This window comes from Mesoplodon bidens (assembly GCF_964165515.1).
Source record: "Mesoplodon bidens genome assembly, chromosome: 19".
Taxonomy (NCBI): domain Eukaryota; kingdom Metazoa; phylum Chordata; class Mammalia; order Artiodactyla; family Ziphiidae; genus Mesoplodon; species Mesoplodon bidens.
This window is the reverse complement of record NC_138179.1, coordinates 54,421,879-54,436,857: the sequence shown is the minus strand read 5'-3', so window position 1 is coordinate 54,436,857 and position 14,979 is coordinate 54,421,879. Positions and strand designations below refer to the sequence as shown.

General features: G+C 41.3%; 1 protein-coding gene across 3 annotated transcripts in view; it reads left to right on the top strand.

The window, feature by feature from the left end:
• The window catches only part of SKAP1 (src kinase associated phosphoprotein 1), a 281,287-nt gene that overhangs the window by 254,309 nt on the left and 11,999 nt on the right, over positions 1 to 14,979 (top strand). For 2 of the 3 annotated variants that reach the window (XM_081219315.1, XM_081219314.1), the window contains exon 11: positions 4,574 to 4,674. In XM_081219315.1, the coding sequence (XP_081075441.1) occupies positions 4,574 to 4,674 (101 nt within the window). Of the gene's footprint in view, positions 1 to 1,527; positions 1,653 to 4,573; positions 4,675 to 14,979 lie in introns of those variants that run through there. The other variant, XR_014014007.1, reaches the window with a different exon arrangement.

The window sequence follows — 14,979 nt, the reverse complement described above, 5'->3', positions numbered from 1 at the left end:
TCCCCCTGCCGATGCAGGGGACACGGGTTCGTGCCTTGGTCTGGGAAGATCCCACATGCCGCGGAGCGGCTGGGCCCAGGGGCCATGGCTGCTGAGCCTGCGCGTCCGGAGCCTGTGCTCCACAACAGGAGAGGCCACAACAATGAGAGGCCCACGTACAGCAAAAAAAAAAAAAAAAAAAGGACCATAGTAATTTCAAAACTCAAAGACTAAAGGGCTATGAAAACAAGCAAATAGTATTGTTCAGTTGCTCTTCCTGTTCTGGTGTCAAAGTCAGTGGAGCTTGGCAAAATTTTTTGCCTTTCTTTCTGAAATGGTTAATAAGGTATCAGGCTGAGTCTGCTTTAATGGACTGAACATGGTGGCCTTTCTGGCCTGGCCTAGAGAACATTTCAAGTCCCTTCCAATGGGCCATTGTTTTGGCCTTCTTTGTCCATTTCTCATGCTCTAGCAAGAACTGGCTTTATCTGTCTTCTCCTTTTGTCTCTCTTTTCTATAATCTGTTAAGTAGTTATACCCAGGGCCACATTGGCACAGTCCTTTTGCTTATCAAGAAAATGTAAACAACATGCTGACTTGCCTTTTGCCTCTTTTCCTTGGTCACAGCTTGAATTCTGGAGCTACCCACTATCCCCCAAACAGAAGCCCAAGGTGACATATGAACTCTGGAAAGAACATAGTCAGGCTCTGTTGTCCCTAAGGAGGGGGAAAGGCAGAATGGTGTCTGCTCCTTTCACCTTAGAACTCTTCCCGTCATGGAGGCTCATTTTCAAATATTGACTCTGTCAATAGTAGCACCAACTTGGCCTCAGTTACAGGAGAAATGGCTGTCACTGGTTATAAAGACTTGGTGTGGAATGACAGATGCTTTGCAATAAATACCTAGAAAAGAGAGAAAAACAATATATTTTTTAACTTGGTCTGCTGCTAGTCTTCCTATGACATTTTACCTGCTGGGAGCATAGCTCCTCTGACATGGGACAAAGAAAATAAGATGCTTCCCCCCTTTTTCTTTCTCTAGAAAAAGTCCTCCTCAGCTCTGCTGGCAATTTAAATGCCGTGACCATACCCATTAGCTTCTCTATCATTGTAATTGTTGTTAATTGTTATAACTGTTTTAGTTATTAGTGGTGTCATTATTGCTCTAGGTCCTCTGTCTGTTTTATGCTGAATATATTAGTGCTTTTCTTTAGAATTACCAGGCTTTATTTAGTGCAGAGTTACGTTTTTTTGGATAGACGTTGAGAAATGCTGGCATTAAGCTTTATTCTTTTGTTTTTCATTCCAAATGGACAGACTGGAAAAAAATAATTAGATGGAATAATGTCCTCAAAATGAGAATGAGGATGTTTTGAATTAATTAAATGGTCAGAATGCTGCACTATTTCTGATCTCAGACTGCTGCCAGAGGAGTGTAAACCTAAAGGAACCTCAATCCAGCCCACAGAGGCAATCCTTCCTCTCAGGCTCCCAATTCCTTACTGATCTAAAGACATCAAAGTCTCCCCATGCTTCCTCTGTTCACAGGACATGCTGGGCAAGTTTAGGGAGAAGCTGGACTGGCCCAGCAGACCTCCCAGCCATCAAGCTCTTCCTGGGGCCAAGTTTCAGGAATAAAGCCCTCCTTGGCCTTACCTCTTCACCTCTTCAAGGTTTGATCAGGCTTTTGTTTTACAACTAAAGCTTCAGGGAAACCTTCTCTGACCCCTCAGACTAGGTTAGATTCCCTATTATACACAGGACCCTCAATTTCTCCTTTGAAGACATATCGCAATCATAAATAAATAAATAGTTGTGTGACTGTTTCATGGTGCCGCCACTGCTGGATGGCAGCCCTAAGGGTGGGGACCGTGTGCGTGGCTGATGCAGAATTCCCAGCATCTAGCATAGTCCATGGCACAGTAGGTTCTGTGTACATGTCTGTTGAAGGCTAAAGAATGAATGTACTGAAGTTTCGTGCACACATATACCTAAAGCCAATCACATGTGTTAAACTGGGAGTCTGCAATACAGAATCCAATCTTGTCCAGTTAAGACGTTCCTCTCCCAGATTTCTTTAATACCAGAATACCTCTGTTTACATAGCAAGTCCAACCTTTTCCCCATTTTTAGCCCTTCATTCTGCTTATTTTCCAAAGCAGCCTTGTTATGATTCTGACAATTCCAGTTCTTGGGCTAGGTTAAACTATCTCCTGGATTCCTGAGCTCTATCTTCTTTGGGCCTTTAGCTTATGAAAAATTGAAGGCATCTTCTATCTTTAGTTTCTCTTGGAAGGCTTTTGTTTTTCTGCTAGCTTCTTGCATTCCCTATGATCTGTTGTGCTTTTAGAATAGCTCTTTTTCCAGATGTTCTCCCCAGGTGTCTTAGATACCCAATATCAAATCACTTTTTACATATATACCCAAAAGGTACTCATAATCTCAGGAGCTGTCCCACACCCAGGCATGTGGGGAGCAGTACACCACAGTGACCATCTGCTAGGCCAGAAAAAGCCAAGAGAACTTTGTCAGTCTTACAATTTGGAAACATCAAGTTATGTTTTTAAAAAATCTATTTTTATAAAATTATTTTCTTTATCACATATAAATCCATGAAGAATATTGATGTCAATATACTTTTCATTCCTAAACTTAGGCAAGATCTTGGGGTGAATCATCAACTCCATTACAACTGAAAAAGCATTATATCCTCTGGGAAAACTACTTCATTTTCCAGGAACTGATATTTCTCTATTATTTCATGCACTGATATCCCCCCCCAAAAAAACATGCCTTGTCTTTTCAATAGTTCGCATTTTTTCCTAATGAATTTTTTTTTCCAAACATATTCTTAACTCTGTGCCAGAATGTTTCCAGTGTAGTTGTCTTGTTTGCTACCCTCTGTTGTCTACTGCATATACAAACATTTTCTGTGTAAAGAAAACATGCTTGAGTTTCTATGTGGTTAACATTATACTTTTGTTTGCAGTATCTGAATCTGAACAGCTCTGTCCCCCTCTGTGTTTGTGCACTTTAACATTCCTCCTAAAGTTCTTTTCCAGAGACATATAGGGATTTTGTTCCTCTGTGCCTTTATTCTTTGAATTGCTCATACGTTAGGAACAAGGAGACAAACAGCAAATACAGCCAGAGCCTGTGTCCCCCCACTGCCCACCTGCCCTCTATCTATTCCCATCCTCAGCAACGAGCACCATCACTCCTCCTGGGAGGGTCAAGACAAATGAAGGGAAAGGTGGAAACTGGAGAATAAGGTCCCCCCAGATCATTTGAATTTTAATTAGAACCCAGGACTCCTAACTCCCATCAGTAGGAATGTCATCTTTTTTTTTTTTTTTTTTTGCCATACACGGGCCTCTCACTGTTGTGGCCTCTCCCGTTGCGGAGCACAGGCTCCGGACGCACAGGCTCAGCGGCCATGGCTCACGGGCCCAAACGTTCTGCGGCACGTGGGATCTTCCCGGACCGGGGCACGAACCCGTGTCCCCTGCATCGGCAGGCGGACTCTCAACCACTGCGCCACCAGGGAAGCCCCAGGAATGTCATCTTTTGTAGGTGCTTTGCATATCACTCTCATACATAGTGTCCTAAGGAACGGGGAGCACTGCCACATTATCCCTGGTCCAGTGGGCATTAGCTCTCCTGCCATTCAAATCCCCAGATCCTCTCCCACTTTGTACTCTAGTGTTTAACCTTTCCGGGTAGAAGAAGATCAATACGAATTCTTCATTGTTAAGAATCGATGACTGTCCTGTGGCATCACTGCCATCTAGTCTTGCTGAGAAGCCCAGTAAATCTCTTCAGCTGCTTCTAAAACTTGGTTTGTTGTCGTTGGTTGCTTTCATTTTTAATGCAGATCACTTTGGTTTCTGTTCCCCTGGGGACTTGCAGATAAATCTTGGCAGACATGTTCAGCCTCTACAAATGAGATGCTGGAAAAGGGCCAGCCCACCCAGAATTTAGTTGTAATGGATGAGACACCCCCTTGGTTCCACTTAAAGACTGGGCTATTCGTTTCCACATTTATTGGTAATTACCTCCTATAGTAAGTACCTGGGTGGGAAGTGCCCAGGATGAAGTTCCTGTGTAACAGAGGGGGCCAACCTGTGAGACTGCAATGCAGATCTGTGCTGGCTGACTCAGCCTCTCTCGTAAACAAGCAGAAGTAGGAGACTTATCTCATTCCTTCAATGCATAATAAAAAGAAGCACTGGATAGTTTAGATGCCCTGGATGAAGAAAGTCTGGCAGAAAATCTCTTTGTGCTGCTTACTTATAAACCAGGTGAAAAATTACCTGCTTGATTTTCTTTTATTAATAAATGAATATATTTATCATATTACTGAATAGCATCTGACTAAGGGTGAACTGTAAATATTTAATGTTAGTTAATGATCTCCTTCTCCCACAGTCCTTTGCTCATGCTGAGTGTCTGGCTGTATCTCATCCCAAACCCCCTGAATCTTAGGTTTCCTAGGGGTAATATCAGAACCTTGGTTTCCATTTGCAGCAAAAATGTGGGCTCCATAGAAAAAGACAGGGTCCTTTTAACTTTGATTTCTCCTCTCTTTGATCAGTGGACTATGCCAATTATTATCAGGGCCTATGGGATTGCCATGGTGACCAGCCAGACGAACTGTCCTTCCAACGGGGTGACCTCATCCGCATTCTGAGCAAGGTAAGGATTAGAGTGTGGGGCTTGGATCAAAAGTCGATTTTCTCACTCTTGATGATGTAGTCACCATAACCAGAATTATCCCATGTCATATTCTTCTCTTGTGTGTATTACATGGCTCCCTAACACGTAAACTTCCATTGTTTTATAATTGTCAGGGAAAATTTTAATTGAAAATTCAGATTCAGGAACCAATTTTTGAATTTAAAAATAGAATAAAGTAGACATAATACTAAAACTATGCCAATCAAAATTTGATCTTTTTAAAGGGTCTTGTGGTGCTTAAAAGGTCATCACCACATACATAATTTATTACCATAAAATACTCTTGAAAATATTCTAGCCGGGTCAGCTGCCTTCTTGTTTCATCTATAGATAAACAACACTGTAACATAGTTATATATGGGGGGAGGAGTCAGAGCTAGTTAGCTCCGTTGGTTTGAGCAAGTGCTGACAAGGCCAAGATAGTGAATCCAACTCACAAGGGCCAGCTAACTTCCTTCTCTTCCTCAGTCACAGAGGTAGCCCCTAGCCACAGTTAACCATCTCACAAATGGTATTGCTGGATACAAAAAGATGGGCAAAAATAAGGATATATTATTGCAGATCCATCACCAATGTGAAGAAGCTTCAAAACTCATGGGCTACTGTTTGAGGGATCACTAACACCATCCTTGTAAAGAAAGACTGCACATATTCTGTATAGGTGGGCTAAGGAAATCGATTCTGTCCCTAAACAACTTGTTAAAAAGCTCTCCCTCTATGAGGCAATCAATATCAACAAACACATTTTTGAAAGAGGCACAATTTGCTCTTTCATTGATTAGTATGTGAACTCCATAAAGGAAAATGGAAAACCCATTGTGTTATTAACCCATCATTTACAATTTATCTTTGTTCTGTAAATGTCATTACCTTGGCCAGGTGTTTGTCTCAGTTTGAAATATACCACAAGCTCCTTAAGCAGCAGACCAGGGCTGACCGAAGGTACCTTTCAGCAGTTCCAACGAGTCCCGTTTGAACTAGGACCAAATTCAGACCCAACCTTTTTCCAGAGAGCAGGAGGCCTGCAATCCCTGCTGGGTGAGATCACAATCTTCTAGTGATTTCTTCCAGGCTCCTAATTCAGCACCACCCTAGTGCCATTCCGGTGCAGCTCCAATACACCAAGAATAAATTGGAAGCAAAGAAGGGAGTGGACATTGGCCTGATTGGTATTTCAAATGCCCGAAAGCAAGGTTTGCCGAGTAATAGAATTTGTGTACATTACCACGCCGGGGTAATCGAGTTATCCACTCAGGTGTGACCAGGCCTCTGTTTGCCCAGAGCCTGCAGGTGAACAAATTAACTGTTTACATTGTCTGAGGTGCCTGCGGCAGGAGAAGGGGAGGACAGAGTCAGACTGTCTGCTGGCCTTCTCTCTCGCTCATGATTATTTTGTTTGTTTCGCATGTCTTTTGCCTTTGTTAATGACTTCTCACTGGGGGTCCCTTTCCTCCATTTAGAAGGGGCTGTGCGGTGACTTGCCCTGCAGTATAGAGCTGTCTGCCTTTACCAGGGCTGTTGTAATTTTGAGATACCAAAGAACGTGGGGACCTTCCCCAACCTGTTTTGGGTTTTTTTAACCAAGCCCCCTTCCCCTCCTTCATTACTAAAAGCCAATATATCAGAGTTCAATTCACAGGGAATAGTTGGCTGCCTTGGTTCTATGGGGCATCTTTCTCCATCTCCTGGAAGGTCCTGAGTTCGTAGTCATCCCTTACCTTGGTAGTAGCACATTTCTTACCCCAAAAGCTACACCAGTTGCCACCCTTCTCCACATTGCTCATCTCTGCATGGCAAGGGAAGAAATTAGAAGCTTAACTGAAGTTTCCCTCATAAAACTTCATTCCAGTTAACGTTGGCTTGGGGAGCATTTCAGATTGGATTTACCTTTATTATGTTACTTAACTCAGTAAGAGTCCTTGGACAGGAAGGAACCTTAAAAGGCCACCCGATCCATTCCCTTGCCTCTAAAAAGCACAAATGAACCAATTCAGACAGATAGAAAAGGAGATTCCACTGCCATTGTCAGCTGTATGTCTATTCAGATGTTCAGTATCTCCTAATCTCAGGAATTTTCTCTCATATGGATCCTAAATTTATTCCATATTATTCCATATTTAGCCCCAGCTGGCTTCCTTTATTGGAGTCAGTTACACTCTGCAGCCTGCCTCTCACACCTGCAGGGACAGAACTGACCCAAGTTGAGGTTAGTCCAGAAAAATGGTATCTAGAAACCTCCATTTTACTTTTCTCTCTGGCCAGTAGAACTTGCGTCAGGCGAGAAAAGCCCACTTCTTAGGAACCTAGAGAAGTCTATTTCCCTGAGAAACACAAGACAAGATGCAACTGAGTGCAGCTCAGCTTACCTGGAGCAGTTTCCTCACCTGTAAAATGAGGGAGTTGTGTTAGATCTCTAAGGTTCCTTCCACCTCAAACATTCCCGGTCTAAATAAACATGGTGAGGCTGACTTCGCAAATCTGCTAAAGAAATTCCACACAAAAATATGTCTTAGCTTTAATTATTTATTCAGATTAAACAAAGAAAAAAATTCTACGTTCTTTTGTTTTGGGCCCTCATAAATGCATTTGGCTTTTCCCTCTCTCTTTGTATGATAAGAGAAATATTCTGAGGGGCAGGGGGTGGCAGGTAGAGAACAGAAGTGGCCCCTGGATGGGGAAGTGGGGTGGGAATTGGGGGGTAATAACTTTATTCTTGGGTTCCTGCTGCTCCCTGCTGTTTCTTTCTCTCTCTTTTTTTTTTTTTTGGTATTTATTTATTTTTTTTTAATTGAAGTATAGTTGATTTACAATGTTGTGATTTACAATGTTGTGTTAGTTTCTGGTGTATAGCAAAGTGATTCAGTTTTACATATATATGTATATGTGTATATATATATATATATTCTTTTTCAGATTCTTTTCCATTATAGTTTATTACAAGGTATTGAATTTAGTTCCTTGTGCTATACAGTGGGACTTTGTTGTTTATCTATTTTATATAGAGTAGTATGTATCTGCTAATCCCAAACTCCTGATTTATCCTTCCCTCCCCCTTTCCCCTTTGGTAACCATAAGATCGTTTTCTGCGTCTATGAGTCTATTTCTGTTTTATAAATAGTAAGTTGATTTGTATCATTTTTTTCAGATTTCACATATAAGTGATATCATATATTTGTCTTTCTCTGACTTACTACACTTAGTATGATAATCTCTAGGTCCATCCATGTTGCTGCAAATGGCATTATTTCATTCTTTTTTATAGATTAATAATATTCATTATATATATATATATATATATATATATATACACACACACATGCGTAAACACACACACCACACCTACTGTTTTTTAATAGTTGCCCAAGTATGACCCAACCCTGAATCCTAGAATCCTAGGGCCAAGAGAGTCTGTTAGGGTCTAGGGCCTTTGGTCTAGGGCCTTTGGATAGGAATGATCCCCGAAAGAGAGCTATTTACCCTTTTAAAAATTTTTTTCCAGAGAAGATGATTGGCTGGGTAAGAAAGCTGCACCCCCAGAGATAACCAAATGCCCATCACCTGTCCTATTCTTAGGGAAGCAAATCGTGAACAGGTGGGTTACTTATGTGACCTTGAACAAAGTCACTTAATCTTGCTAATCCTCAGTTTCCTCATCTGTAGAAATGGGATAATTTCTATTTATAGGGTATTGTGACACTTTCATTAGAGAATTTGTGTAAAGAAGCGCCTGGCATCTAGGATGGTAATTATTATTATATTCCCCTCTTTTCCACTAACAATAAACTTTGGGGGTCAATATTGGGTACACTAGGAGTTCAATAAATTATTAGTGAATTGAGAGAAAAACAAAAGGTCCTGCCAAGAACTCTTTCACAGAGATGTTCGAAAGCTCAAAAGGTCCTCTCTTGGAAATAGAAGGCCATCCAGTGAAGAGGCCTTACGTGGAAATGCACTGTGCCTTTCCTGGTCTGAGAGAGTTTGTCACTGGCAAAATTGATCAATTGTTCAAACTTCTTTGAGGAGAGGCCAGAGCCATGTATCGCAGCTCTGAAACAGTAAGCAATGGCACAGTCTGCAGGACCCCGCCCGCCTCCCCTAACACATCTATCTGTGTTGCATGCCCACTTAATGCACTGAGTTCCAATTTGGGCCGCAAATATATTAAAAGGAGATTTTTTAAATGGAGCAGGTCTGTGCATCCAGTGGACGTTCCCGCATTCCTTTTGGGCCCAGATATTTCTGAACAGCATTTTTGGTGCAGGGACCGAACTTCGCTTCCACCCGGTGCAGGGACGCAGCTCAGGCCATGGCGGGGTGTTTTAAAGCTCTTCAGTGGCTCCAGATTGTGGTGCTTGTGCAGGTCTCCTCATACGTAACCGATGGCTCCCGTAAATTACTTCCCACCATGCCTGAGACCACCGCAGAATTCAAGTTTGAATAGAGCAGGAAAAAGGTGTTTGAAAGGCCTATTCACTCAGCTACATTTTAATTTCCTTTTCAATCTTGTCCCAATTAATTTCACAAAATTAATCTCACAGAAGCAAACTCGGCAGCACAGAGGCTGCGGTTTTAGTGTGGCGGTCGCTCCGCCTGAACATGAAATAGGAGCTAATATAAAAATCCATCTGCTGTGTTTGAAATACACGCCGGCTGCTGCTCAGTCCTGTCTGACATTCCAAACATCAACAGCGGGGAGAAGTGATTTGGGGGTTAGTGGCCATCAGTACTTGGCAGGGGTTCAACAACAGGTGTACTCCAAAAATCCATTCAGCCTGGGCACCAGGCATGATGACAGGGTAGGTGCTGAATCACCCTCGGTGCAGTAACACTGCGCCCTGGCTTAGTTCCTTTTATCTGAGGATCGTAAGGCCCTTCTGTGGACCAGCACTGCTGTGAGCATTTATTGTAAGTAGGAGAAAGGGAGGTAAGAAGTCTCTATTTGGATAAGACGAGCCACAGTTTCCATGATTCAGAGAAGTGACTCTGTCTTCCTGGCTTAAAGGCCTCTCACTAGGGAACCTTTTTCTAAATAATAAAGGTGCTTGTTCTACTCTTGGAGATAACCTAAATAAACGCCCATTTAAAAATTAGGCCTCCTCTTCCAGAAGTAATTTATAGTGGTAACATGAGCTGTCCAGCAGATAAGGGCAAATTAAAGAGAGAAAGAAACTCTTTCTCAATTGTCTAGAAAGAAGAAGAGGTCCCTGAATGACCCTTAAATGGTCCCTGTTTACCGTTTAAGGTAAACAGAGTTGATAGGCTACATCTCTTGAGCTTATGTTGTGTGACCCTCGTGAGCTGGCCCTGGGCTCCTCCAAGGTTTTTCCGGCTACTTATTTCCATGGAAGGCAGCCTTGGAGCAACAGGCTGGGCACCACAGAAGGGTTATACTTACCTGGTGGCTTAGCCAGGGCGGGGAGATAGTCTCACCACGCAAACACACCATGCTTTGGTTGTCTTCTCTGCTGGTGCCGTCGGTATGGAAACAGGGAGCCTTAAAGGCAACAGGTCCGGCTTCACACTGAACATATGATGCTGTGTCAGATGGCCATGGGCTTCTGTGGGCGAGGATGGACCGATGTCATCATCCCGGATGACAGTTAGCTTCCAGCACTGGCTTGCAGCTACGTAAAATCAGGCCGGGTCCTGGCTCCAAACCCAGCTCCTAGTTATCCGGAAGCGGCAGGCCTGTCCCTGGCACACCTGGACTATGTTAACATCACACCATGTCTGTTATAATCGGATGTTTCAAGCCCCGTGTTCTTCGCCCACTCCCTCAAAGGACTACTTAAAGAATGTAGACCTTTCCCCTCCCTTGACCCCAACCCCTCCAGAAGAGATTTGTATGTTGTAAAAATTATCGGAATGCAGCAGTACTTCCTCTTTTAAGTGTGCTTAGTTGAATTTGACAACACCTCATAAAAACAGATAAGTTAATTCCTTCAATTGCTTTAAGTGAAGTGTTTTTTTTTGTTTTTTTTTTTTAATTTCAGGACTCTGAGAGAAAGGAGGTGTTTGGTGACATCTAGTGTCCATTTAGGACCTCCTCAGGCACCATTACCCTCCGTTTGGCTGACTGGGGGATGGGCAGGGTAATTTGGGAGGTAATTCGGGGGTAGGAAGTGGGGAGAATACAGGCCTGGGGCACAGACTGCACAAACATAGTGATGAAACTGATCAATGCCTGCCGAAGAGCTATCATTCACCTCTGACCTAACCAAAGGGGACGGTGAGGGGGGGTACCATCAGAAAATACCTTTTCTTATTTATGATGATACAAAAAGAGAAGCAGAAGCTGTCCCCATAACCCCATTTCATGTTAACAAGCAGGTCAACACTGTGCTGTGATGACGAAGATGATGATGATGATGGTGTTTTCTCTCATTAATAACCCCTATGGGAGGCTATAGAGTTAGGAGGATGGGAATGGGATTTGGGGTCAGCTGGAAGGCAACGGTCATACACCGGTCAAATTCAGTCGAGGCCATTCCTTTCCCCCAGACAGGAACCAATCATCTAGAACAAACCCTGGCAGCCTCATTCCTCCAGGTAATTTTTATAAATGAGGGGACACCCATTCCAAGAGAGGACAAAAGGGAGAGGGTGTTTGTGAGTGTGAGTGTGTGTATGTGTATGTGTGCTTATGCATGTATGTGTCTGTGCATATGCGTGCAAATAAACCTGCAAACAAGAGACCTGGCTACATATCAACCTTATTCTCTAAACCCTGGCCATTTATTATAAAACCCATTTAAAAAAAAAAAAAAGTAAAATTGGCATTTTCCACTTTAATCTCCTCAGTCCTGAACTGTTGTCCAGAACAAGGCCCTTCACTTTGTACACACACACACACACACACACACACACACACACACACACACCCCTTTCAGTCAGGTGGAAAGTCCCAGATCAGATAATTAGCTGTGAGACCCAGACAGAAATGTTTACCTAGAACCATATACGCCATGGCAGGGTTAGGTTAATGCTCACAATCACCCATTGCTTTACAAACTCCAGTGTAAAAAAATTCCAGCCATTTATTTTGCAGTGAATTTATAACAAATGCTGTTAAAGGCTTCGTCTTTTGACAGAGGTAATAATAAATTCACTGTTAAAGACGGTAGTTTAATTCCTTATACCTCCAATACTGCACAGAATAAACCATATTCATCACTGAGTAATTTTTTACCACATAAATCTTTAAAACTAACCGGTGAAGGCTGTTGAGACTGAAATATTGTAAATTTATAAGATATGCCCATGTAGTATTGGATTCAGAGGTTTCCATTCGAATATATTATGGGGAAAATTTGTGTCTTTAACTGTGACATTCCCTCCATTTCCCACTGCCAGTATTATAACAAGCAGCTCCTCCAGAGTCAACTGCACGTTTATTAGACAGAGATTTAGTAATAAACTCCTCACTAATCTGCCAAAGAGGCTGGATGACATTTCGGTGAGATGCTCTATTTAAAAGGGGGTCACAAAAGCTTTGTTTCTGTGCAATTATTTTCTCAAAAGGAACTCAGCCTCCCCAAACCTCTGTCTGCTAGTTTTTCTTGGTAGTGTATGAATCCAGCTCTCCAATCAAACTAGCAAAATACTGAAGCAAATTATAACCTCATTGCAGATATACAGAGCAGTAACTTCTATGCATATAGGATTAGTTACAGGGGGCTTGGGATAATTGGTTAGAACACAGAAAAGCTGGAGTTAGCAGACTTGTGGTATTTAAGACTAATAAAAAGATTATATTGATTCTCACACTAGAAATAATAGACACAATGATTTCAGAAAACTTGCTATTTAAAAACTTTCATCTTGACGTATGACGCATTCAAGATACAATTAAATCCTCAGATTTGAACAAAAATCCTTTTACTTTAACATATAAATTTTGAGTGAAAGTCTGTGCCTGTAAGACAAGAATATTCTTTCTCATAATTTGCTAGTGAAGTGACATTGAAACTGACCAATTGATTATATCAAATTGTAATACCCTCTCAAGTTTCATTAAGGAAATATTAATATTCCTAGAATGAAAAATATTTTTTCTTTTAGATTCAGAAAGTGCATCATCTTTTCAGCAAAGAGCTTTGGCGGTTTCCCTGTTCCCACTAATATTCTGTATTTGGCAAGAGTTCCAGATACTAAAAACTTCCAAGGAAGATTATGAACTTTAAGGGTTTTTTTTAAAAAAAAAAAATAAAATAAAATGCCTTTCTAAATATTAAGCAAAGGAGAAAAATCACCTGGCAGTGCAAGACTGCAGCCCATCAGAATAATTGTTAAAAGACAGAACTCAGCTAGAAAGATAAGCGAAATACCAGCAATTAATATTCAGCATTTCACATTATAGTCAAGAGGATGTGTTTTTCTTTGTGATGTGTCTCATAAGCTAAGAGTGTTGGGAGCCAGACTCTGAGCTCTGTCTTCTTTTTGTGCAGGAGGATTAAGGAGAAAAAAAACAGCGACAACAATCCTGCTCCATCTGTAAATGAACAAACATCTTGATTTTATAGCTATTTGCTTTGTAAAACTGAGGAATGAAACAAAAATTACTGGATGCCTAAGTAACACTTTAATTCCAAATTCATTTACGCTGTAGCTATGTAGTTGTCACAAACCATAATGCAGTATTTAATTAAAATAACAGAAGTGTATCTAGATATGTCCTGGGGTAGCTATCACCAGATTATAGTCTATGCTATCCGTATTTTATTTATGAAACGGCAGAGTCTAAGGTGCAACTAGGCTGATACAAAAGCCTAAACATTTTAACCTGCATTTTTATAAAGGCGTTTTCTTTCCTGCTACGTCTTTAAATTTTTCCTCCTTCTATCTTTCGGGGGATTGTTTTGATGTCGATAAAGATCTCTCTTTCTAACTCTTGCTTTTCAACTATTGACCTCCTGTGTCTTCTGGCTGTGAAATCCCCCATCTGTTGTCATGGAAAGGCTTGTGAGGTTTCACAGGAGCCACAGCAAGCAGGGGACATCTTAGCGGAACTTGGACGTGGAGGGTAGGAAAAAAGCAAATCCTTTTCAGGCTCAGTGTGCTTGTTCCCATACAATCTTCCTTGCACCTTTTTTTTTCCACCTATAAATACCCGTTATAGTTTACACACTTGCTTGCTCTACTTTGTGGATGTTCACATGCAGACATACTGCTCCTTTTCATAAACACATAGCATCTATCTTATACGCACCCACCATCTATCTCCTCGTTCACATTGGCTGTCCCATCAACCTCCTTGTCTGCAGAATTATGTTCAGCAAGGTCCCGATTTATAGGAAATAAATAATGAAAATGGAACAGACTGGGAAAGATAATCGGAACATTCAAATTGTCATTTTTCACTGTACTTTCTACAAACAGAGGATCTATAAACACCTAGCAAAGGTGTTCGCTGATTCCTAAAAAGCAATTAGTGCCTATTGGAACATTCTGACCCAGTGGGTCTCTACCTTGTATTTTTCCTGTTCTGTCTTACTTTTTGATGCCCCAAGATCTCACCTTTTTAAACGGCAAATGATGCTGTGTTATTATTTTCATTATTTCTGCTTCTTATTTATCCTGTTTATAATGACAAGTTTTTGTCATCATTTATCCTCTATAAGATAATCCTAAGAATTATAAAACAAAAACAGTAATTGCAACCACCTTTTTAAAGAAAATAGCCCTTGCAATTACTATATAAAGATATTTGATAATGGTAACATCAGATCACAGTCCGATCCTACAGCAAGGGTCTTTTGGAGAAGGGTCTCTTACACACACTTATAATTATTTTCGTCCCTTTCACAGGTCACATAGAAAGTTAATTTCAGTAGCTGCTAATTTCCATCCAACAAGAGTGCAGTACTTTAAACCACCCAATATAATTGGATTCAAAACAAATTTAGGAAATGGAGTGTGTTAGAAAGCAAATAAAAATATCCTTTTGGTAAGAAGGAGGGTGAAAGTAGTAAAAATGGCCTTTTTTTCTCCCTTCTTTTCCCTTCACAACTTTGCCATTAAAGTTGCACCTACAGCTAGAAGTTTGTCCGTGAAAAATGGTCATTTTGTTTCTCTGCTCAAAGAATGTTATTAAAATGCTAATTTAAAAGAAAAAGGAGTTAAATATCTAGCGATGGTGCATTCTAATTGCAACCATAATGAGCTCTCTAAATGTGCGTGCCCCTGACACACACAGAGCATAAACAGCAGTAAACAGATCATTAGTACCCGCGTTCATTTATTCTGGCGACCTTACCATGACCC